The sequence below is a fragment of the Syngnathus typhle genome, linkage group LG12, assembly GCF_033458585.1.
Source record: "Syngnathus typhle isolate RoL2023-S1 ecotype Sweden linkage group LG12, RoL_Styp_1.0, whole genome shotgun sequence".
In the NCBI taxonomy this organism is placed as follows: domain Eukaryota; kingdom Metazoa; phylum Chordata; class Actinopteri; order Syngnathiformes; family Syngnathidae; genus Syngnathus; species Syngnathus typhle.
The window spans coordinates 3,909,310-3,935,661 of NC_083749.1; the positions used below are offsets into that span (position 1 = coordinate 3,909,310).

General features: G+C 41.3%; 1 protein-coding gene across 1 annotated transcript; it reads right to left on the reverse strand.

The window, feature by feature from the left end:
- Window positions 1-401: 401 nt before the first annotated feature.
- Window positions 402-26,234, reverse strand: nsmfa (NMDA receptor synaptonuclear signaling and neuronal migration factor a). Its single transcript, XM_061292848.1, has 19 exons — window positions 25,313-26,234; window positions 24,373-24,912; window positions 23,888-23,967; window positions 19,351-19,684; window positions 13,693-13,754; window positions 12,621-13,487; window positions 11,542-11,608; window positions 10,967-10,972; window positions 9,865-9,933; window positions 7,620-7,672; window positions 6,617-6,706; window positions 5,007-5,137; window positions 4,746-4,829; window positions 4,639-4,672; window positions 3,582-3,652; window positions 3,347-3,426; window positions 3,157-3,259; window positions 2,153-2,228; window positions 402-1,576 (listed from the first exon to the last, which is right to left on the reverse strand). Exons 4-19 carry the CDS (start codon window positions 19,419-19,421, stop codon window positions 1,479-1,481), a joined length of 1,962 nt encoding a protein of 653 aa, XP_061148832.1. The 5' UTR covers window positions 19,422-19,684; window positions 23,888-23,967; window positions 24,373-24,912; window positions 25,313-26,234; the 3' UTR covers window positions 402-1,478.
- Window positions 26,235-26,352: the final 118 nt, after the last annotated feature.

Genomic DNA, 26,352 nt, shown 5'->3' on the forward strand with positions numbered 1-26,352 from the left:
TTAGTGAACAAATCACTTCCTACAGTGATTCGTTCACTCGCGTTCACTGAAAAACAAATCGTTGCTTTGAACGGATCGTTCACTCACGAGCCAACACTAACAGCAACACACACATAAACTGAGTATGTCCCGATGCCACAACATGAAATCTCAAGATTCTCCGAGTTGCCACGCATGCACGATTAGCAAGTGGCTGACCAGGCCTTGCGCTAACTGACCTGTGGTTTGGCGATCCTGTTTACAATGCGCTCGGTATTTAACGTTGGACAATTTCCCACGGCACAGATGAACATCTCTTACGGCACACCAGGAAACACTCTGTATCTTAAATGTTTGAATAAAAATATGATTAACTTTGTCTCTTTTTGGCATTCTGAAAGACTGTGCAAGGGACAAAAAGGTCACAGAATGACATCATCTTTAATGTAAGATTCCACCACATTGAGAAAATATTCATAACCATGTTTATATAACCTCCACGCCCTTCCATTTTTTTACCATCTCCACGTGTCATCCGAGCCCTTTTGTTTTTGTCTCCAACAATTTGTACGTTACATCATGATGATCAAATATTAACAAGTCTGTTGATTATCAGTCTCAAATACTATATGTTGTCATCTAGAGGAAACCAATGCTGAGAGGGAGAGAGAGATGCTTCCATCCCAATAAAAATGTTAATAAAATCAATAAAGAATCAATAATCACAGATGTATTAATTCATTAGTCCAAGAAACATAGTCAAATGCCCATCGTTATGATGTTAGAGGATTTTTGTGTGTGAAATTTTGCAGTACTTGCTTAGGTCAAACATTTGGATGGCTTCTACATCCCTCTTGACATCACAGCAGGAATGTGAACACATTTAACTTTTCACAGCCGCAAAGAAAACACAAGAATTTTTCTCTTTTTTTTTTTTGCCATGGTAAGCGACCACATTCACCCCCCGAAAAAAACAAAAACAATTTGAGAAGTACAGTACATGTCCTTAGCACTAACAGTACATTCACTCCCAGCGAGATGGTGATTAACATTAGGATATCTTACACAATTGTTTAGTGGCTAAAACCTGAGTTGTTCCAACATATGTCTGTAAGAAAACAGCACAGAAATGCAACATCAAAAATAAACTATAAGTCATTGATCCGATCAACTGATCAAGTGGATTATTATCTTTATGACTGAAGCTATGCCAGGATTCTCACATTTCATTTTTTTTTTTTATATCACAAAAACCTGGCATTTAAACAGGGTGTGTAGACTTTTTATAGCCACTGTATGTAGGAGACACGATCACACATCCTTGCAACCAAATAGTGATTTAAATGGGCTCTTTACAGATGACTTTTTAAGCACTCCAAATGAAGAGCAAGTCTTTTTTTTTCTTCAAGTCCTTCAGGGTCCTTATCCCTTTTCCACAAAATAATGCTGTTCATATGGAGTTGACGCCAGGCGAGAGAACATCTTAGTCATCTTGGGCGTCACAAAAGGTCTTCATAGTCCAACAGTTTGGAGTGCTGACGCGTCTTCCACAGGCGATAGAGGCGGAAGTCAAAGTACATCTCGATCATCTCTTTGCCTTCATGAGAGGAACAGAAAAAAAGTTTCAAGTTTAATTGGCTTGAGGCTAAAAAATGACAGTGTGTAGTAAGACTTTTTTAGTAAAAACAAACAAACAAAACAATAGTAAGGCTTTTTTAGTTAAAAAAAAACAATGTATAGTAAAGGTTTCAACAATGGTGAACTTTTCCATTAATGATGGTGTTCAGTAAAGCTTTAAAAATCTTTAAAAGTCCTGCAAAAGAGAAAAATGATGGCTGCCTTTGAGACGTCTGGAGTCATTTCCTGTCATGTGCTGCCCCCTGCTGGGTGAAAGTGTAACATCATTTTTCGACAAGTGGTGCAGGGTGAAGAATATCTGCCTCACTTTCCATTTTAAACAATTTTATTGTTACAGTGGAAAACTGTTAGCTGTTTATTTTCTACTGATCTAACAGGTACTCTTTAGTGTGAATGCTACCATGTCAAATATGAATGAGAGGATGTATTGTTCCAAGTGTTTTTATCTTATAATATAAAAGCCTTTTGTAATACTACCTGAAAAGTTTTTAATATTCATAAGCATATGAGTGTGTGTGCGTGCATTCACACTGACCTTGCGCAGAAAGCTCCAGTGGCGACTCAAACTCCACAGAATAAGGCCTCATCAGATTCTTCAGTTTCTGGAACAGCTGTTGGGCACAGATAAGAAAGCAAAGGCCTATTAAGCCATTTTACACGCTCAGCAGGGAAGGCTGCATCGCTACATCAAACACGCAAAAAGAAAATGTAAAAAAACACACGCTTGGACAGTGATGAATCCAGTTTGTTGCTGGAAAAAAAAACATTTGAACACAAGTTGTATGCATCATCTCGTTGTGATCTGTTGACGTTTTTTGACTTGTTTGAATTATTACGTGATGAAAAGCGTGCAAATTCGTTCATTCATTCATTCATTCATGTGGGTATTCATTTACTTATGTATTTACTCGTTCGTACATTCATTCATTCATTCATTCATTTTAAAAAATATATATTTTTTTAATTTTAATTAGTTAATTATTCGTTCATTTATGTATTTATTTTATTTTTTTTCTTTCGTTTACTTATTTAGTTTTTTGTTGTTTTATTTTGTTTATTTTGTTTATTTTGTTTATTTTGTTTATTTTGTTTATTTTGTTTATTTTGTTTATTTATTTATTTATTTATTTATTTATTTATTTATTTATTTATTTATTTATTTATTTATTTATTTATTTATTTATTTATTTGTTTGTTTGTTTGTTTGTTTGTTTGTTTGTTTGTTTGTTTGTTTGTTTGTTTGTTTGCGGTCTTGAAGCAACTGTGCACACACAGCATTTGACTATCTGGATAAACCCTGAAGTGCAGTCTGTTGCTCTTTGCGTCACCAATCAGCCCATCCAGCCTGCAGAGATCCAAATTGATGTAACGCTTTGGCAGACAGGATTAGAACGGATACAAATGGCTGGCTTGGATCAATGTTTGCTGACATGCACGCGTCTGCGGGCGCCATTTGTTGTCTTTTTCCGCATACTAATGAGTTCAAGCTTGCAAGAAAAAAAGTATTGCTGATTTCATTCTGAACATTTTTCTGCGTACCTTCTCTCCATTAGGGTTTCCTAAGACGTAGCAACCCATGATATGGATAAGGTTGGGCTCTGGGTTGACTTTACTCATCATTCTGCTGAGTCGTCTCCAGAATCTAAATCAACCCAAAAAAAGAAAGGCATCAGCGCATGTTCTCAACCACATTTAGTTTTAAGAAAAAAATAAAATAAAATGGACTCACTGGCTCATGTCCTCCTCTTTTTCCACCTTAGCAAATGTTGCTACTTTATTCTTCAGGAGGTACAGGTGACCCGGGCCTCCCTAAAAGACACACACCAAAGGAAAACACTTGAACACACCGTCAATCAAAATGTATTTGCCTTTAAATGTTATCCATGGAATTTTTGGACATAATGGAATCTGTGTGCAATCCAATAACCTTCAACAAAACATCGATTTCTATCCGGATCACCCACCTGGCAAAAGATGAGCATCCTCCAGAACTTGCTCCCCCTCCTGTACGCCGTCAGCTTCTTCTCAATTTCCTCTGCGAGCGAGAGTGAGAGGGGAGAACAGTTGGACCGACACAAAGGTCAGAGATGCGATGAGAGAGAGAGAGGCGAGACGAGTCAATGTGTGAACACACCACGATTGAATTAAAGCAGGTCAATGGACGACAGTGAACCCGGCGACCTGAAATGAGTTTGTGTAAGTGATTCGTTAAGTGTCTGGTCAATAACTGCGTGGGCTTCCACACCGTTGGACTTCATTAACTGGCCAAAACACAAGGGACAATTGAAGTGTTGTTTGTTCATCATCATGCAAAGCTTCATTTGCTACACATGAGACCATTAAAAACAAACTAATGTTGATTTGATTGCAGGTGAATTGAAGCCCTTTGGCGGTTTCGTCATATTCGCAAATGAAATTTTTCATTAAAAAAATGCATGGTAGTGGAAGATCACAAGGTCATGTTTTTAAACCTGGAATGACGTGTGAAAGTGGCAAAAGAGCAAATTTGTATAAGGGATCATGAAAATGCTAATGAAGGTGGTGGATAGCTCAGGAGAGAATGGCCATAACCTGGACTCTCTGGTCTCATTTAGAAATAAACAAAATGACAAAAACTATGCCTGACACACAATATTTGTCAGTTGTTGTATATCAATAAAAAACACATTTTTTTTTGACACCTTCTACAGTCAACTTTGCAACTCAAAACTTGTATTAACAAGGATGTTCAGCAAAACTTCCAGTTGGTAATAAAGTCAGCGGAAATTAAACCGTTAACTCAGCAAGCATAATTGGTTGCAAAAGTGTCAAGCGGTCGCCTGGGGGAGATTTTTATTTTTCCAAGTCTTCGCTGATACCTTTGAAGCAGCATTCTCACATTTGTCAATCATAAGGGGTGAGAGAAAGGTAGACCCTTTCATCAAGCGGTAATAGAGTGTAAACAACAGGGGCCCTAAGAATGACCCATGAGGAAGCTAGCTAATTACATAATTGAAAAAGTCAATGTAAAGACAGACTCACCCAAAATGTCATCAAATGTTGCATGTTCGTGATCCTAAGCAAGAAGGGAAACCATTTGTGAGAAAAGGATATCCTAGCCTTGAGTGTATTTGGAGTGTTTGACTCACGTAGAGGATCGGGATGATGGATGGATCATCCCTGCGGATGATGGTGGGTACGTACTCCGCCTTGGGGACCTTGGAGGAGATCAGCTGAAGGTGGAAAGAAAAGGAAGGAAAGTTTTGGAGATGAGCATCAATAAATTGTGTGTGAAAATGATTGAGGTCAAATGGAAGGCGCTACTTTAATTCGAACATTCATCGTCTTATCTGAATGGATGCTGCTTAAATTGTGGATATATTGGAATCTGATGTTGTTGGATATCTCACCATGATTTTGGGAGGTATAAAGTCGTCCCCCTCGCAGGCAAGCCTCTCTATCTCCCTCTCTTCCTCCCAGTCGGCGGCTTCATCAACGCCGCCTTCGTCCAGGGTGCCGCAGGAAGTCTGCAGGTCCCCGCCTTGAAAAGAACGAAGCACACTAATGAGAATTGGAGTGTGGGAAAAAAAAGGTGAAGACCAACGTATGGATGAGGAGAGAGTTGTTCAGATGGTACGCCAGAGGGGCAAGTTCTTAATGGATGGTGGTGGTGTTTAAAATGGCAGATGGAAAAAGCAGAGACAGCTGTCAGACGTGTAAAATGACTGATGGTGAGAGCGAGGCGATTTTGATCATAACATCACACAGCAAGTCATGAGATATCTCGTAATGCAGAGAGTGATGGATGAAACGAGGCAAAAATAAAATATATCGTCTGGTATTTTAAACAGCATGGAGGTGCAGTTATAAGTCTTTTTTTTTTTATTGAAATTATTATTTGACCTGGTGTTATTTGGACGTATGACACAATCGCTTTAGGAACTTAGTAAATAATGAATTTTAATGAATATTATTGGGCTCATTTGAAAGATACCTGGGGAATAAACGTAAATTAACAACGGTTTTGTTTGATTTACCCGTTTGGCAATTATTTAACATTTAAAAGGAAATGTGATTAGTGAATAGTGATAAGCAAACAGTGGCTAAGCGGTGTTTAATCACTACGATGACAAGCTGAGTTGAGTGTTTGAAATCCGCAATGTTCTTTCCACATCATTAGCCGCTAATGTTATTTGCTCCTCATTCGTTCGGCAGCTACGATGCTACGACGGCATCAAAAGAACTTCGACCTCATTTCAAATGATTTTTTTTTTTTTTACAGAAATAGAGTCAAATGAAACAAAACAGTTGAATGAACATTTTGGAAATGATTGTCCATTCTTTGAACAAAAAGGATATATTTTAAAGTGTCCTGGAAAATAATATTTAACTTATTTCTTATTATGCTAATTTGTGGCAGACTGTGATTGACCATGCACAGAATAATTGGTGTAGAAAATGGATGGATGGATCTTTCATTTTAGGTGGGGGGTGGGGGCATACAGTAAACAAAACAAACACATTGCTAAATTTGACAACAATCATCGCTAGACCATCAGGGTGACTCCTCCAGCGAATCCCAAAAGCTTTTCTTCAGGAAAGTGAGACAACTCCACATCAGCACAACATCACAGCGCGCTCAACAGTACCCAAGATGGACGTGGAGCAAAAAACATAAAACCCACAAAAGACACAAAACACAGACATCATCAGACAAAGACAAGCTGCATGTGCAACAACCGAGAGATCAACACACACCGACGCTTCGACTTATATATTCTTGTAATAAAATACACACAGACGCACACACACACACACAGTCCATTTTGGTAAACACAATTTGGGGCGTAAAGGCACACGGACTGACAGGGGCAGATTTAGCAACAGAGACAGCGAGTTGGTGTTTTTGACTTGACTTCATGATTCAAACACTTAGTAGCAAAGTTTTTCCACTTGAATGCCAGGTAAGAAAATGTACAACTAGTTGTGTTTGCGATGTGTGTATGCAGTGTGGACTCACTGTCTCTGGGTTCATGAGGAGAATCAGTCTTGACAGGGGTGGGGTCACTCCAGGAACGGCTGAAACTCTTCGATCTACGCTCAGCGAACGCTAGTGCAGGTAGGCGGGGTGGAGGGGGAGAGATCGTCACGCGTACATTTTGGAAACCACAAACGACCTTAAACGTACAAGTGCGGAGGCGCTACAAGTGCACAAATGAAGCAAACTTCCACTTGGAAGACAAACAAACGGACACTTCACTTGACATCAAATTCATCCAAGATGTGGAAATGGTGTCGTTTGTCTATATGTGCCTGGTGGTTGGCTGGCTAGGATGTAAGCCCCACCCCCTTCACCATAAACAACATACTGGTATCGGTCTGGAAAAAAAGTAGTATCGGACATCCCGAGTTGCAACATTCAGTATGTTTATTACAACTCTAATCAACACTTTGTGCTCTCGGCAGCTTAGTAAATACATGAGGAAAATGCAGTAATTATGGGAGTCAAAGAAAAGGGTGACAACCCTCCAAAGGCCCAAAAATGTTATTTTCTTCGTTCCCATTTGCAACAAAATATTATTATCACTGCAGCGCCAATGCTTCCCTAATCAGCAATTTCAGAAACGGGCGGGGGTGGTGTTTATAGGACTGAATGAAGGAAAACTAAAAACTTGAGCAAACTATTCCATTCAATTCTTTATACGAGTCTAACCGTACAGAGTGAACACACGCACGAAAAAACCTTGAAACTCGTAGAATATGTCGAGCCTTAAAACAAACATTCAAAGCAAAGCCACAGGAAAAGACCACCTACAGCGTTTACACTCATTTCTTCTAAAACACACACACACGCAGAATTTCTGGAAGTCCCCGAATGCAGCAACATTTGCAGCCTCACATATGCCAAACTGGCAGTAAACCCCCCAAAAAAAAAACACACACACGGAATGAAGGCGAGGTGAACAACACTGACGATTTGTGCGTCAATCACACACACACAAGCGCTCAAACATCTGACTCACTCTGTGCTTTTATCCTTCTGCTGCCCACCATACGAAGATGCTTCCGGAAGTTCCTTTGGGCGGAGGAGGAGGAGGAGAGGGAGAAGGCAGCCAAATGTAAGGGCAGTAGAAAGTGCAGAGGAAGCGGGTGGGTGGGGAAAAACAAATGGTTGGAAGACAAAACAAGACCTTATTAAGTCTCCAGCACAATTATTATAGGTAATGTTCTTGTCAGTGTGGGCGGTAAAGAGCAGTTGAGTCATTCATGGAACGACATGCGGCCGAGAGGAAAGCCCTCAAAGCATCTCGCAAAAGTCGACCCAGTCAAGTGGTTTTCCTGTGATATTCATTTGCTGATAGCATGTCATCAAATCATCGTTTTTTTGTCATAAGCAATATGTGGTTGAAAAAAAAAAGGAAGATTGATGACATTAATCAGAATGTAAAGATTATTTATTTTTTTCAATTGCCACGTTTTGGTTTTTTACTTTAATTCAATGGATACTGTGTTGCCCCTTTTGTTGTACACAACTCGGCCACCTGGGGGCAGTATACCGACATACCTGGAGATGGTCAGTAAGATGCAGTAATCATTTTTCAACTGCTTTCCATCATCCATCCATCCATCCTTGATAATATAATATAATTTATATCCTTTTCTTGGGGTCGTTATTCAGGTAGTAGAGAATGAACAACGGTGCCGGTTAATGAGGTGTTACAATGCTCCGCCGCATCTAATCACTGAATAAATGTCAATACAAAAACAAAACAACAAACTGCGTTGTTGGAATTGGCTCTCTTTCAAGCAATGTAAAGAAGGACTTTCACTACTTTTCTCTTTCCACGATTGATTGCCCCCATATTTTCTCCTTTTTTTTTATTAGTCTATACTTCTTTAAGTGAGGTTGAGCCCATGAACAAGTCTTGTTGTCTTTCTATCTTTGACAATAACAGGAATGAATTCCGTTATCAGTGTTTTTCATGGCGCTTTGTGAAGACAAAACGTGTTGTCGAGATGCTTCACTCTGCTCGTTATCAGCGATCCAAACGACGCTTTTATTTTCGTCAACATATCGCGAGACAAAGTGCAACTGACAGCGCAAGCAAAAAGGCGACAAAGATCGAGGCTGATGGTAAAAGAAATAAAATCTTCCTCACATTTTAGAGGTTATACGAGATGACGCGCGGCATCAAAAGGATGCTCCGATAACGGTACGATAAAGAGCCTGCAGACTTGTATTAAACTGTCTTTGTTGTTTAGAACTTTGGATAAAAGTGGCCTCATTATGTTCGTCAGAAATAGTACACGCACGTACACGCGCATGCAAAACAGAAGCACACAGTAGGTGTCCCCGTATGTAGGGTGTACCCTATTTTCCATGCTCTTCTTTTTGGCAAGTTCCCTGTAGTTTTATTTTATTTTTTTTAAAATATTTTTGTTGGTTCACAATATAAAAGCAATGCCTTTTATGTGAATATATTTGATAACAGCAAATGAATGAAACATGAATGAAGGTGAAATTGAATTAAATGTTTAAAAAAAAAAAAAAAAAAACAGTTTGAAGCCAGAGACATTAAGAAAGTATTGAACTGCCAACTTATTTGGATGTGCCCCAAATTGAATGGATTTTGTCCTTGGCCCGAGTTAGACCTGTCCAGGGAGACATTAATTAACTAATAAAGGGGTGATAAAAAAAATGCAAAAAGGATTCTTTCTAGAATGACACATCTATCGTCATCGGAACAATTGGGCACCTAAATATAACCTCCAGTTAACGCGATTGTGCATGATCCTGACAGGAAAAAAAAAAAAACCACACTTCAGGCAAGGTAATAAATATTTAACGCGATGGTGTCGGATATCAGCGGGGGGGAGTTTGCAGTGTTCCCAAAAGTTTGTTGTGACCACTCACTTTGATTAAAGAACACGCAAGGCGCGTCCACACTGCAGATGGATGATCGGGATTGAGAAAGATGCGCTCGCTTGGTGTCAAGTGTCCCATCTGTGACACGGCATCTGAGCTCCAGTCTTAAGGACGCCAAAGTGCTTTTGGAGTTATTCAACGTGTTACTTTGTCCTCCTAACGAAGGCGGGGAGCTCATGTTTTTTCGAAAAGAGTCGGGCCACAAAACGCAAACAATGTGACACCCTGCTTAGAGTCTCTTCCTCTCTTCGCTTTAGTCAGATTAGACTCAGCGTTGAGTATCGAAGCCAGCAGACGGATGTAAACAGCGCCGAGGCAAAGCCTGACGGGACGCTTCGTACCTCTGGTTGACTTCTGCTGAATCGTGCTCCCTCTCTCGCCTTTTTCTCGGGCCAAATCCCCGGAAAGCCCTGCCGGGATGTGGCACGGTATTTAAGGGATAAAAGAGGGAGAAGCCGGCGTGGCAAAGGGAGGGAGGGAGGGGGGAGAAGCGAGGATGGAGGCCGATGCCAGAGTTTTTAGTTGCGGAATTAGTTTAGCGGTGAAGGAGAGGCTGCTACAGCTCAGTTTAGTGCCAACTTTCATCACTAGTTTACAGCTTCATTTTTGTCATTATGCTTGTTATACAGCACCGACAAGTGTGCCAGGATCAGACTCACTTAATTGGTCCAAAAAAAATAATCAAATAGAAGTCGCAATGTATTAGAATGCAGTTTCCGAGGGAATTGTGATTGGAATCGTCTTGATTTTATTTTGTGAAGTTGGCATTATGAACGTCTAAAAGACTGCAAGTCATAGTTTGTAGCAAGTTAACAAATCTAATTGAAGTTTTTTTTATATCATTTTATGGGCCTTGATGTTAGCATAGACTAAAACTGCCACGATTAATACATGTGATAATGTTTATTGTAAATACCAATTAATCTACCAATTAAGGGAAGAGAAGAACAACAATATGGATGAACCAAAAGTTTGGGGCAGATGGACCGACAGCAAAGTTCAGGCATCTTAGCGATATTCTCCGAGGGTGACACTGTCATTACGTGTCGGCCATGTTGTGAAATGCATCACTTGCAATGTGTGGCTCAGCAGTGAGCCACACATTTCTGTGAACATGATTGGCGTTTGTTCAATGCAGACACGGCGCGAGAGGACACTCACCCTGCCAGTTATTCTGACTGAAATATGTGTTTTATAATAATTGCTGATTATTACTACGGCTTCTTCACTTATTACACAGGCTTGATTCTGTTAAAAGCAATGTTCAATTAGTAGTTTGTTATATTTGCTATTCAAAATTGTGTGCTTGTTTGTACTACTTGTTTTTTTTTTAAGAAAGAAACAGTCAAACAATTGTGAGGTTAAATGGTAGCTCGTAAGGTTAAGAAGAAACAACAGTTGGAAAAATACACCAAGTTAGACAAGTAGGGTTTAAATACTCACGATATCCTGAGTTGTTTGTTCCGGTTTAAATTAGCGTGCAAGCAAGAGAATGGGGGGGGGGATAAAAAACACAATATTGTCATCAGGGTGCATCAAGTCTATAAAAACAGAAGAAGGAATGTGTCGTGAGCGTAATTGTTTGACCCCCTCAAAAATGGCCAAACCAATTTAGTGATTATATGACTCACAGAATTTGCTTTTAACAAGAATCTAACGGATCATAAAAGTAAATAACAGTGTAAAATATATGAAAAAAAAATAAAGAAATACAAATATGGACAAATGTTCCTTAAGTGTCTAACTACTCATAAATACATCAGCGAAAGTCAAAGCCTCCCATAATATTTAAGATTATTATAAAACATATTATACAATTTAATCTCTGTATAAATTTCAATGACATTTACTGCAATTCATTGCATCGGCTAAGATTTAAGGATCTGCAAACTGATATTTAGTGCTTTTTTAAATTAAAATTCACTGGCAAGCAAAAGGGGCCATTTATCTAAAAGGCTATAAAAACGACATTCGCTTGGAACACGAACGGACATATTACGTAGGTTTCCAATACTCACGCCTGCATAGTGGTTGTGGCGGTTTGAAAGCTGAACATGTTTTCCTTGGGGAACCAGTTAGCGTCATCTGCAAAAAGAAACAAAAATAGTCCAAAAATAAATAAGTGTAATAAATACTGACCCCATAAAGTTGTACGAGAAGGAAGTATGTTTGAATACGAAAGCACAAAAGCGGCACCATCACTTCACAGTCCAGCACTCCACAGATGGAGAGAGAGGAGACACACAGGAAAAGAGAGCAGGAAAAAAAAAAGAGATACAAGGAGACAAAAAGTCAGAAATATACAGGCCACTGTTACAGGCAACACCAAACGCCCCAAAGCTCATCATACCAGTGAGGAAATAGATATTGAAAAAGTTTAGCGGAACAATTAAAAATGATTAGGGTAGTGTTATTTTTCCAGCTGTGTACTTTACCAACTAACTCTATAACTTTTTTACGTTATTTTATCCTTGTTATAAACAAAACATCAATATTCCAGCAGCTCATAATGTATTTAACTCTTTGATTAGATTTTTTGCTTTCTCGACTAGCTTGTGTTAGCTAAATATAAGCACTGTTGTGGCCTCTGTCGTCAACCTTTTGATTGCTAACAGTATTCGTAGTGACAGTAGCATCGTTTCGCTTTTGTTAGCCAGTGTTATCCATGTTTATTAGAAATTTGAAACTCAGTACTAGGAATGTTGGAGTAACTTTGACTAGAGCCATGGTCCCCAACCAGCAGTCGCTCGATATGGTACTTAAAAGTATTAAGAATTACATTTTCAGTAATTTGGGGGGAGAGAATACATGCCCTACTTGTTCGTTATCACCAGTTTGATCACAGTTTGAAAAGAAGTATTTTGGTACCATAGTTTGTGGTATTTAGAGTTTGAGCTATTTACGACGACTATGAATATTTGGCGGGGGGGGGGTTATTACTTGATCCTTTCCCCCCGTGAATCAGAGGTTTACTTTACTCCATGCGTTAAAAGGTTTTCCAAAAACTATTTCTTCTCCGGTCTGAAGCCGTGACCCAATTCCAAACCCGTGTATATTTGAAAGCCTCTCCTCTTCTGTGTGTCCCCTGCCCCCTCACCTCTCTCCAGCCCAGTCACCCGGTCCACACTCCACATCCTCTCTAGGCGTCGGTGCTGCTTGCCTGGCTCTCGGGATGCGCTTTCCAGGTCCAGGGATCCTTGGCTCCGAGAAGGGACGGCACTGCAGGACTCGCAGGCCAGCCCGCTGCATTCGGGCTCCCCTTTTCCGCCGTCCCCCCAACTGCGGATGTTGTGGGCACTGACGGAGGTTTGCAGAGGAGGCTGAGCCAGGTGATGGTGGTGGTGGCTATGGTGGTGCGCCGCCTGGTGGGAGTGAGAACCGGAGACATTCATGGCTTGCTGGTTGCTGCTTCCGCTCGGCCCGCAGGCTCCTCTGCTGGTCGAAGGTCCCGTGTGGTGGTGGTGAATTCCGTGGTGACGGCTGCTCCCGGTCTGGGAGTGTTGGGTCGGAGACGAGGAGGAGGACGACGGGGAAGTGGAGGGCTGGATCAAGGTAGTGTGACCACCTTTGGCTCCCACTCCTCCACTCCCTGACCTCTCCTTTAAGACGTCCAGTTCGAGGCTCTCCTTGCTGCCCCGGCCGCCACTCATCAGCATACCGTGGCGGGTGGTGATGGTGTAGACGCGAGCAGGCTGCAGCGTGCACTCCACGCCCTTCTGCTTGTCCTCCTCCACTGAGAAGCTACGTTCGAGGGATAACCGCACTGGCTTATTGGAAACGGTAATGGAAGGAGGAGGTTGGCGGCGAAGGCCCAAAGAGGTTTTTACAACTACGTCCTCCGAGTTATTTCTGGTGTCCTCGGTGTTGTCGGAGCACAGACGATTCAGGTGTTTGTTGTTGGGGCCGGTGGTCTCGGTTGGCGACTCTGGGTCAGCGCCCACCAAGGTTTCACACAGGAGATGAGCTAGAGTTTCAAAGAAGAAAAAGTTGACCATCACTAAAGATCCAACATTCAAAATCAAGTCACCTGAAAAGAAGCCGAGCATGACAAAGCAAAAATCACATCTGCTGAAGTCGAGCCATCGTAGCCTTGCTTTTCTACAAAACGAAGGGGAACGGAAGGACGACCGCAACGGAGCACCAAATGTCAGGACGGCAAAGGCGCTGACCTGATCCGTTTCGATTCTCAGGGTGTGTGTGGGACAGGTACTCTCCAAATGCTCGTGCTGCTCTGTGGACACACACACATATACACCAAGCCATCAATTTATGGGTGCGTTGGAAGGATGGGTGAGTAACACCGGAAGCAAAAAGGGCTAGCTGAGTCCAAATTAAAAACCAAATTGTCTCCTTTGTTGGCTCACGCCACCCACAGACTAAGATGCAGCGGTTTTATCTGCATACTTCAGGCAGCCTCAGAGGGAGGGAGGGAGGGAGGTAGAGCGGGGGAGGATGGAGGGTGAATGGTTTCAGGTAGATGTTTCAAAGCGTGACCTCAGTTTGCAGCTGAGGGAGCCCACCAATATTTTTCTACATTCTCCAAAACACACACACAACCTTATGACGGATAATGGACAAAAAAATGACTCTCACTCTATTAATATTAATCAATCCCGCTAGCAATTCTCATGTGATTATTCTCTCTGATTACATTCTGCACAAAATTAGCAAACCAATTTCCATCAAATGTAGTCAAGCAAGAAATGTTGATGTGGATTCGTATTTAGGGATTTTATGTTCATGTTAATAACTAATCACAACCACAGGCACCTTTCTTTAAGATTTATACCTCACTAAATCAGAACAAAAATAGTTTCTGGGTTCTGTGGAATCGTCAAGGGACAAAGTGAGTGAACAAAGCTGCTTTACATGATTAAATAAAAACAGCCTTAAAGACGACCTACCAGTGAACCCCTACAACAAGTCAAGTACACGTTTCAGAGATGAAAACAAACGGGTTCAAATGATTCAGAGACTCGAAGAAAAGTCAAAGAATTTGCCCCCCCCCACAACCGCCCTCCGGAATTGTAACTTAACACTCGAGGAAACTCTTCAAACGGCTGCATTTACATTTCACGGTCCAACTGACCCAATTCTAGGGATTAGAAAAAGCTTCAACTAATTGATCTACATACAACAGAAAAGATGGATATATTCAGGTTGGATAGGCTCTCGTGGTCCCTTCTGGACCCATCGCTGGGTTAGCTATTCCAACCAATTTTGAGTGTAGAATTGGATTAACGGTTTAGGAGTACTTGACAATGTCTTCCGAAAAGTGGCAAGAGCGGACCCTCGAAATGAAGTGCTCTATTCAGCAGGTGTCTCTTATGAAGTTCCGCACTGGTGTTGTATTATTCAGAAGGTCGGTTGATTGGAATCTGCAAACAATGGGACCGCCAAACGCTGGCCATCATGATGCATTATGTGGCAGGAAATGGAGAATGAAAGCGAGAGAGCGAGCCGGGCGCGTCTCGGTTCGTCCATTATAACAAATTCGTGTTCGGGTTCTCCGTGATGAGAAATGGAAGTGTTTGACGGGCAATTTGAAATGATACAAAGTATTAGCATAGAGCAGTGGAGTGATCAAGGGGGGGGATGTTCTGGTTGTCTTTATGACTTTAATCTTGTAATATTACAACTTCATTTTTGTAACTTTATGACTTTTTGTTAATCGTTTGGATAATTTAAAATTATGACTTTTTGTCCTTACATTATGACTTTAATTTTTCCCTCATAAATGATTACCACTATATTCTTGTAATTTTATATCATTGTCTGAATTTAAGATTATTAGACCAAAACTTGTCTTAAAAAAGATTTTGATCGTAAAATTATAATTCTTTTTTTTTCTTATTAAACAATAAGAACACTTTATTTCCATTTTATATCATTTTATATATTTTTAAATTTTTTATCATTGTCTCACTTTAATATTATTAGACCAAAATATATCTTTAAAAAAAAATCTCATTTTACAAATATAATTCATATATTTTTTTCTCTTATTAAACAATAAGAACACTTTATTCCCATTTTGTCATTAAGACTTTTCACTTCTGCTTTTGTATCAGAAAGAAAGTTTTACATTTATATATACTAGAGACGCACTTGATGGATGTTGAGGTGTCTTCTCGGCTTTCCGAATACATTGCAAGTGGACACAGAAGGACACTTATGAAAAATGATGCCGCCATGAGCACTAAGTCATCACATTATCGACTCACATCTGATTGTCTCCTGGCTATTCCCAATGCCATTTAACACAGTGACCATATATCTTGAAAGGACGGGAGTCTTGTGGTGGAAGACTAATATAAATAAATAAAATAAAATGGGCAGCATTCCTATTGGTTTGAATAGCATCAAGCCTAATGTCCCTCCAGGCGTCTCGCCGCTGTAAACAATGGGCTGCCAAGCAAACAGATGCCTCACTCGTCGCCCGCTTTGATTGAATCTCCTCATTCTCTCGGGCGGACTAATTGAATTAGGTCCCCTACCGGTACGCACGGCTTTGAAGCAGGAACCTGCTGGGCAAGATTTTTCTTTTTTTCAAATATTATGTGGGGTGTTCACGCCCATTAAAACATCAACAACTGATGTAAGAATCAACTCCAGCCATCGCTTCACACATTTTTACATGGATTGTTTTGAACCCAGCTGTCATATTGATCCAAATATCGATCTAAATCAAGAAGGTATTTTATCATGGTATTTTCTTTCCCAAATTCTTTCTGGTGCCGTGAGAAATTAGGCCTGGCAAGCAAACTTCAAATCCCTGATCCTAACCCATAAAGGTAAGTTTGTGTACCGATTTATTTTCGCCTACTAGGTCATCGTTTTATAGACTGCGTCAGTCAAGAAAAATAACTTTGGAACGATGTGACCACAGCTGTTTACTTTTGTGACCTATTAAAAGCTAACGACGTGTTTTACCATTTTAATCAACGACAACATAATCATTTTGCCTATTGGTTTTAGCATATTCAATTAGCGAAGACAGTCTGGGACTCCCTTGCATACAAAGCTTGAGTTTAACATACTTTGTTGATACCAATCACTTCACTCTTCTCCTATTTAGATAGGCCTTTGCTTTTTGCACTGGCGGAGATAGGATTTTTTTCCTTGGGGGGGGTCAATGGGGCAAGAATATCTTAGTGGGTTAAAAAAAAATACAGAAAATGCTAATAAGGATTTGGAATGGATGGAGAAAAAAATAAATAAATAAATACCTTAAAGTCAATTATCTGGGGGGCATACTAGAACGGATTTTATTCTACCCTATTAGTTATCTTGTAGCTTATTGAGTTGCTAATCGACAGGGGTTCTTGCTTTAACAAAGGCTTCAGAAGCCTTCAATAACAAAAGCAATAAAGTTGAGCTGCCATGCTTTCAATAAAACGGCACCTTGCTCATAAAAAAGTCAGTCAGTACGTTTAATGGTGACAAATTTATAGTCACTCTACAAAGAGGAAGAGACAGATGGAGAGGAAAATGCCAAGGTGGAATTGTTATTCAAGCAAGCAGTCAGGAACCAGTAAACGGATCCTCCGGACTTCACAGGGTTCCTTCTTTACGTCAATGCGTAAAATGATTAGCTCGAGAATAAAAATGAATTATGCAATCAAGCAAAGAGGGCCATGACAAAAGAAAAACGCACCTGTCGACCATTGTGGATACAACCATTTGCATCCGTGTGTAAAATCCTTTCATCTGTCACGCCCTCGCAGCGCTAACCCCTCGTCCGATGGCCGTCGGGCGTGACTCCATCGAGCCCCTTCTCGGGCGGGGGCATCATCAAAGCTTTTTACAATCCTTGTGACAGCATTGGAGAGCCTCTCCATTGAAGGCTCTCAGTGGCTCATTGTGTCTATTAAGCTGCTGGAGGCGAGAGAGTGACCTGTTTCATAACCAGCCATCCATAAACATGAAGACTCTTTGCTACACAGAAGGTTTTCCTCTGCAGCAATATTTAAAAAAATAAAGTACGACAGTGTGTGTGTTAAAATACAAGCACACAAAAAAGCACTTTGGCACGCTTGCAGGGTCATGTGCCGGCGAGTAGTTAATAAATATTGGATGTGATTGAGCAGAGTTTCCCATCAGCAGGAGCCAAGGTTCAGAGCGCTATTAACGCACCAAAATTAAAGCGGGCCACACGCCTGACTACTCCTAAAGAGGATTTTATGACATAAGCCTCTTTAATGAGAGACAGAGTTTTCAACCGTAGACAAAAGTTGTCCTCGGATATGGCTAATAACAGGATACAAGTGAAATCCGTTCCATGATAGAGCTCATTAAAAAGAATGGGAATGCCATTAATAAGGAAAATAACACTTAAAAATATTAAAACAGACATAATTTCTTGAAATTTATGGTGCAATTCAAACATTGTGCTGCTCCTTCAGAGGTTCCCACATTGACCACCAGGGGGCAGTGACGCAGGACAGACAATTATGAAAAAGAGTTTCGGAAAGTGATTATTTAAGAGTAGTGTTTTAAATGCGCAGTGACTGCATATCAAATAATTCCGAGTCACACTTTACGAGTTATTCCCATGCGATGGAAAGTCAAAGCGAACTCTTCAAGTGCTCATAGCATACAGACAAACAAAGAACCACAACTTGACTTCTCGTTGGCCCGTGTCGCAAACTCTTGCCGACTGTCAAAACAAATCACTGTTATAGCTGCTTATGGAATTGGAATATTAAAAATAAAACCAATGCCAACAACAAATCTGTGTACTTTGACCTGTGCTGAGAACACACAATTAAATCCACATATGTAACATGCCAATGGTTAGCATAGCTTCTTCTACAGTGTTCAATACTGTTCTTCTACAAGGCCTTGCTACATTACGAGTATGTAGGCCACGCCTCTTAAAAGCACATCGAACACCCTAACAAAAATTCCAATAAATGTCATGCTTGCATTTAAATGTGCCTTAAATGAGCTTTTTATCGACTGGTTCACTCAATGCAGAAGCCCTGTGGCACCACGCTACTTCTCACAGGTCGGAACGAGCACCCGGGGTGTTGGTCGGGATGTTGGGAATCAGTAGACGTGCAAGCCTAACATATGTGCCGACCCTCTACTATTTTTCCTCACAGGACAGTTATCGTGCAATTGGGGTTGCATTAGAAGAATGGAAATCTCCTTCTTCTCCTGCCGCCTTCCTAACAATGCAGGCTTCCCACTCAGGACAGCCTGTGGGCAATCTGTATGAGAAGCACATCTCCTCTCAAGGTGGCACACATACAAACGCAGCGCCGCATGCAAACGAGGCTGTGCGAAGTTACAAGACCCGAGCGAGCGAGAAAGAGGGAGAACGGAACAAGGTAGATGACGTAACGGTACGTCGGGCCACATGTGTGATGCAGAGTCAAGGTCATTCATCGATACAAACGGAATCGTAACGAGATCGCCGAGACGAGACTCTCCATGTCGGTATAAATAAAGAAATAAAAAATCCACGTCCTGTATGAACTGTATGGACTCCTGCCAAAGTGTCTGCTTTACTAGACGGAAGTGACAATGATGGATGATCACTTCCAGGTGATTCATTGATGGATTGGCATCATTCTGATCAAACTGTGTAACCCCCCTAGCCAAAAAGATTGTACAGAGCAGCCCTCCCTCCTGCATGACTTTCATTACACAATGATGCTTCATTCACAAACACAGACTGGAGTCTACAACCTGCATTGGACACCCCATTAGAATTTTGGTGCGCCATCTCGAAGCTCACATATGGCACATTATTCGGACATAAACTTTAAACATACAACACATGCGGGAATGAAAAGGGAGCCAGAGCGACTGTTACTCACCTAACTTTTGCCGCCACGGACGATATCGCGTCGTTTCTCAAATTCCTCCTTTTGGACGCGGCGGTTCCCATGCTGACATGGAAACGACGCAGACGGAAAGCAGATCATTCCCAGCACTCATTAAAAAAATGATAAAAAATAAAAAAACACTCTCTGTCTTTGAGGATGGAGGAATGCGGCAAAGAGGAAATCCGCCAGCGCCCCCTTTAAAAAAAAAAAACAACAGAAAAAAGGAAAGGAGCACGTGCGCAGGAGTCTGCGTAGAAATACACGCGTGGAGTCCTCCACGCTCTCTGCTCGGTGTCTCAATGACGTGGAAGTGCACCGACGGAGCCTGAGAGAGAGAGAGAGAGAGAGAGAGAGGAGAGGGTGGAGGGATCATCACACCATCAGCAGCAGTAGCACAAAGGGGAGGGGGCGTGGAAGCGGCATGTGATGGACACGAGTGGTGGCATTCCCTGCAGGGACCCCTGCAGCTTGTACCTCACTTGGGAGCGTGGAATTTATCATTACAGGGGGGACACGGTTTGATTTGGTTTGTTTATAATCCCACACAATTTTCCCCCCCTAGGAAATAATGAAAACTGAATTTATCCGTGCTGGGGTCAAGCCATGGCGAGCATAAAAGCTTTAGGAGCTTCACGGCCAATGTTTTAAAGGAGCTTGCAGAATATAGCCTCGCTTCACTTGAGGTGTCGAAAATAATCGATAAATAATCGATTATTAAGTTGACAACTATTTTGATATTTAGTAATACCAAATAAATAATAATTGGTTAGTAAACAGAAATTGGGAGAAAATGTTAGCAAACAAGGGAATCAGGATGTGTATTTTTTTCTCTTTCTGTAGGTGGATATTCCACCATAGTTTCAGCCAAGTGTGTTTTTTTACAATGAGAAGCTCTGGAGCATTCCACTCGATATAAAAGGACACACCCAAATATGCACGCAGACTCATCGTGCATACAGATAACAGCCCGGGCAGGAGACAAATTACGCCTTAACGGCCGATTAGCTTTCGAACATCCAATCGAATAGTCCTCCGGCCCGTGGGTCAATTCAACAGCATCGCAAATGCGCAAGATGTCCTTGAGCATCTTATGGATTCTACTGCGTGCACAGCATCCACATACACACACACACACACACACACACACACACACATGCGGAACGGAGACAGAAAAGGGGATGAAAATCAATAAATAAAGAAAAGTCCCATTGGGTTGGTGTGAGCTCCTTTGGACCATTAAGTAATAAATTATTTCGGGGAGGGATGAATGAGAAGAAAAGACAGAGGGGGGAAAAAAAGAGGGAGGGAAATGTGAATGGCCAATTGGGAGAAACCAAGATGTGAAAAAGTGAGAAAATGGAAGGGTTGCTCATAAATTCACATCTACGGAAGAAATTGGTGTTTCCTTTGACCCTGAGCAGTCAATGCTTGACTGACTGCAACACAGATCAATGACAAAGTCTGCAACGGTCACAACAGCAGTCGGTCATGTGTGGCTTTCATTGATTTGATCATATTTTTATATGGGGAAAGAAAACTCTAATAAAAAGGTATCCAGTGAAAATTAAAAATCAATTTTAATTAAAGGCTAATGCCTTTTTTTGTGTGTAAACTGCTGTTTAAAATAAAACAAATTATTTGAGTAAAAATGTACTGTTTTATAAAACATCCAACTTGACACGGACAAAAGTAATACTAATTAAATTTCACAATGAAAATCGGGCTTAATGTGAATTGAAAATTTGTTTTACCACTAGTAATGTCTATGCTAATAATCATAACGCTTGTACCAGTTGGCCGAATGCAAATAAATACCCCTCAAAAAATATTGCCAGTCTTCTTTTAAGATACATGTTCTATTGGTTACACCGACATTAGCATGCTGCACTTAAAGCCGATCACTTTGTCGCTAAAGGCCATTCTCACGTCAGAGGCGGGCTAGAGATGAGTGATGACACCAAATGATGAGCATTTGCAAGGACAAGATGAGGATTTACAAGGTGCGAGCGAGATGTATGCGTGCATCTATATGGGAGCATGGAGGAGTGGCAATAACATTAGGCGGCTTACGTCTCATCTGACTGAGAAGCCACTGCATAGAACGGTGGAAGCGAGGGGCATGGTGCACGCTCAATTGCCATGGCGGGGCGGGGTCAGGCGAGATGAACGGCGGCAGTAAAGTGACACAAGGGAGGCATAGAAATGAAGTGCACTGGTGGAAGGAGAGCTTTTCACGGGCAGGTGATTGATAGCGCAATTCATAGGCAGGGTTGAGAAACCATGCGTGTGTGCATGTGTGTGTATGTCTACATGTATAAAATAGCAAGATGGCTCCAGATATCTAGCGATAGCTCGACATAGCTAGATAAATAGATGCTGAAACGGATTAATGGCATTTTCATTTATTTCAATGGGGAAAGATTTTTTGGTATACGAGTGTTTGGGGTTCCAAGTAAGGTCATATATAAAAAAAAAAAAGCGTATTTCAAGGCACCATTGGTTCGAATCTGACTGAAATTAGATTTCTCGTTTTACCCTAACACACGCACACTCTCCCCGACGTTAGTGAAACTGCAGAAGAAAATTCTCAAACAAGGTCAGCCAGCAGACATTTATCCCCTCTGTGTTAGAGGACTCGTGCCAGCACATCAATTTTGCCGTAAGAAGCCCGAGTGCATACAATTACAAAGGCAAGCCGTGATGGATAAACGGAGCGTGAAAGCGTCCAGAGGCAGGCAGTAAGCAGGCTTGCTGAGAAATAAAGTGCCATACAGGCAGATCCTTATCCAGAACTGCCAGTGGAGTGTGCGCACATTTCATGTTTAGTAGAGCAGCTGCCAACAGAAACGAAGGAAAATGAAAACATTACACGCGTGGACATGAAGGTAACCTCGGAAGCATGTTAATGAATGGCTAAGTGGGCCGCAAGCTCTGGCCATCACTTTATCTACAAGGATTGTCCTTGCATTTGCTCTTTCCTCTACATTTCTATTTGTTTGAAAGCAGCATTGGGTTTTGGCCATTCTCCTTAACATTTAAATCTTGCCAAGTTGCTCTGAAATGCTGGAAATTTTGATCTGACATGACATGAGACGCTGCGTTGGCTACTGTGCGCCATTCTAGAGCTTTAAACCTCCTGCCTGGGGGGGGGGGGGGGGGGGGAACAAAAGGGAGATACTGTAATTGAAGCACAGAGTGGGCGTCGTTGTCAAACATGTCCAAAATGCCGCACTCACTCCTCCACCTTTCTCCCCTGCAGATTGGGAGAACATCTCTTCAGTATTTAATCATTGCAGACAGCAAACCCAAACTCCCTCTCATGATGGTGACTCATCTCCCTCTTCCGCAACTCTCTCCTTCTCTCTCCTCTGCGCTTGCCAAAAGTCGTCGGGATGGTAATTGTCATTCCGCCTGGTTAACGGGAATCCCCGCAGTCACAGAGTCCACCCACCTCCAACCGGGTGACATTCAGCCGACTGCGATAAATGAGCCATGGAATCCCACAGTTGACGTGGGGGGAATAAAAGGTCCTAATTCGCCGGCATGACGACGACAAAACGCGTCACAGAGGAAGAGCAGACGTCACCTTGAACGAACCGAGTATCATAAATATCGGAATTCATTTTCTATCCATCCATTTTTATGACAATGTGGACAAAAAACAAGTTAATTACGGAACCACAGAGTGGATTAGATGTCATATAATACGCTCCTGCATAAAGCGGTCGTGCACGGCCAAGCCTACAATATCTTCCCCTGGGCGTATAGTCGGCCACTTTAGTTGTCCCCACGAGCACTCCATCTGAGAACGTGAAAGCGATTGATGGCTCTCTGGACTACAAAAGCGGCCATTACCGAGGACGCTACCGAACAAAAGCCAGCTCTGCTCTTCTCAAAGAGCTCCTCTGGCGTTAAGGTCAAACAGACACGTTTCTACGGAGATAACAGAAGCTCTTAATTCACACCGACAGCTCCTGGACGACTGGGAGGGTCATGGAGGAACTATATCTGAGTTTCTGAATGCATTTTGTTTCACTGGGTCAATTTGTACATTTCACCTTTTGACTGTACTGTTGGGATTCAATGGCAAAAGTGGTAGCATTAAAAATATACGATCTAGAAAGGTAACTTAAATGGATAGCCAAGAACAGTTATTTTTCATTGACATTATTACAGGTATAAAAGTGAACGCCTATTCATTAACAAAAATGCTACAAAGGCACCCAGCCAGCTCTCAAGGGGTGTTTTGAAAGAAGACTATTCACAGCAAAAGCAAAAAAGGTACCATCAATAAAAAAAATAATAAGTGGTGGCGATGCTGTAAGTGGTCATGTATGACTGCAGTGTAAGCGAATTTCCAAGCTTGTTCGTCATGACATAAGTCATACTAAAGCGGCAGACCAGCAATCTCATTTGAGGTCTGGAATCACTTCCGAGACTAACGACATTGGCTCTAGGTTCCCCCCATGCGTGTGTGTGGGATCTTCTTCCTACGTGACATCCATGCCTATCCCCCACCTTGACTCACCTTGCAACTGCAGCAGATCTGGCTCCTTCTTTCTTCGTCTTCGTAGTCCCGATGCCATGCATAGCCAGGTGAGTCGAGACCTTGGTGGAAAGAACGTTGGGAGAGTGAACAAAAGCGGGAGTGGAGTAATTCAAATGCTACTTTGCTAGTCCATGAGAAGCATCAAGCCGCTACTATTGCAGATGCAATAAAATGGCTGCTCATTTGTTGTATATTTATGACTCCACCGCGCTTGTGGTCCCTGGCGTGAGTGTCTTTGGTGCAGTGTTAGCAGATTCTGGAATGCAAAGAAATTGGGGAAACTTTGTGGGTATGTTTAAGCTTAGGGAGTTTAACACATTGGCCTAGTTCTTGTCTTGCTTTACTCAAAACAAAACCTAACTGGAATTATTCATGTCTACTATGAATCCATTTTTGGAGCTATTTCAAATCTCCTATCATATGTGCCTTACAGTTAAAAATATCAAATCTTAAAGGAACCGTACCGTGATTTTCGAGGTGTCACATTCACAGCGAGTCGGCTTCGCGGTGCAATTAGTGCCGACAGATCTGGGGGACTGGAGATGAGTTGGTGACCTTTTGACAGCCAGCCGGCTTGATTTATGGAAGGTTAAATAGAGCAGTGCAAATACACACATAAATATCCGTGTGTCTACTTTCCCGAGCACGCTGTGTCGTCCTCCACCTGCGTTTCATTACTGGCCGTCCTTCTCCTCGTGCCTTCGGGCTACCTGAGAAATGGGGACGAAAAGGACTGGAACAGGTAAATGGGTCACTCATTTGTTTGTGTTAATGTGATGCAACACAAAGTGTGCTTTCTTTATATTTGTCTTCTCTGGAGTCCTTCTAAAAAAAAAACAAGCTGTGACCTGCGTGTTGGGAGTGTAGGTTGGATGTTCTGTTTTTAAATGTAACATGGGAGGTCACATGGAAAATAAGTCATCTGCCTGAAGATGTTTCAGCCCTCTTGAAAGCCGATAATAGCTGAAGCATCTCTCTTGTTCAGAACACGTCACCGGGGGGTGCTGACGGACACAAAAAGGAGACCTCGGTGTTGATTGCACAACAGAAATAACTCCAGTGATGTGAAGAGTGTACTTTTTTTTTTTTTTACGGAGGTGTTGTAAGGATTATTTTTATTTAAAAAAAAAAAAAAAAAAAACTTGTTTCAGTGTCCAAACAATGTTAACAGGTTTTTTTTTTTTTCCAATATAATCATTTATTTATCATAAACATACAAATGACACAATAGTGGTTTGTTAGTAACACCTGATTATCAAAGACAATGATACAACGTAATAAATACTCGTCAAGTCATGGGGCGAAGGCATACTGGTAAACATTTATGTGCTTAATAATCATAGCTAGAAGGTTGAATGAGAGTACAAAAGGTTTCGTTTGTGTGTGTGTGTTTGTTTCAGTCACCTGGCGTGCTTCCACACGTAGCATCAGCGTCTCATCCATCACCGTTTTAAACAAGCTGTGAAACGCTCACTCTGGCCAAAAAACATCAATTTCTTTGTACTTTGGTTTTCTGGAAACACCTCAAAAAAGTACAACACAGCAGAAGTAACAACCCCTTGGCTCCAATTAAGGTGGAGAGAGAAAAAGCCTACACAATCTCAAGTCGGGGTTTTGTGATTAAAAAAAAAAAGAGAGACCGAGATACATAATTTCCAAACTTTTTTTCGATGACCTATAACTTGTAAATTATTAATAGCGGATACTTGGCTTGTATGCACAAATTCTGTCCTGATTTCAGATGGCTTTTTATTTGGGTCAGGTCTAGTGAGTGGTCCTATGTTTCCCCCAGTAGCACAGCTGAAAAATGGTGACCGCCTTCATTATTTAAGTTGCAGCTAATATTAAAGGTGAGAAAAAAGTTTTTAAATGATTTGTTAGTCTAATTTTTGAATCTCACAAAAAAAAATCTTCTATCCACTGTAGCTGGCATCAGATGTGGTTTCCAAAGTTGAATTTTCCTAAGATTGCACAATTTGAAAGAAAAAATAATAATTAAGGTGTCTTTCTTTAAAGGCACCTCTACATTCACATAAAAGTTCAAAACTTGAACCGTGGTCATGAAGGATATCAATGCAAAGAAGTCGGCAAAAAAAATGAGATGATTTGCTTTTTTGGGGAGGTTGGGCGGGGGGGGGGGACGTTTTTGCACTATGCAATCTAAACGAGAGACGAGTCGGGTATTAGCAAAATTGTGCATGATGAAGCTGGAGATCTATCAAAATTAAGGCATAGTGATTTGGCTTTTAGATTTTGCAACTACTATCCACGACTGACACGTACGAACGAGCTGCAAAAGGTTGCAACGACTTGTACCTTTGTTTAAAGTTAAGTTTTGCTATTTTATTTGACACGTCTTAACTTATTTATTAACCTACACAAAATGTATGCATGTTACTTCAAAAAATTGCGCATAGTTAATTTTTATGACCACCTCAGTTTGA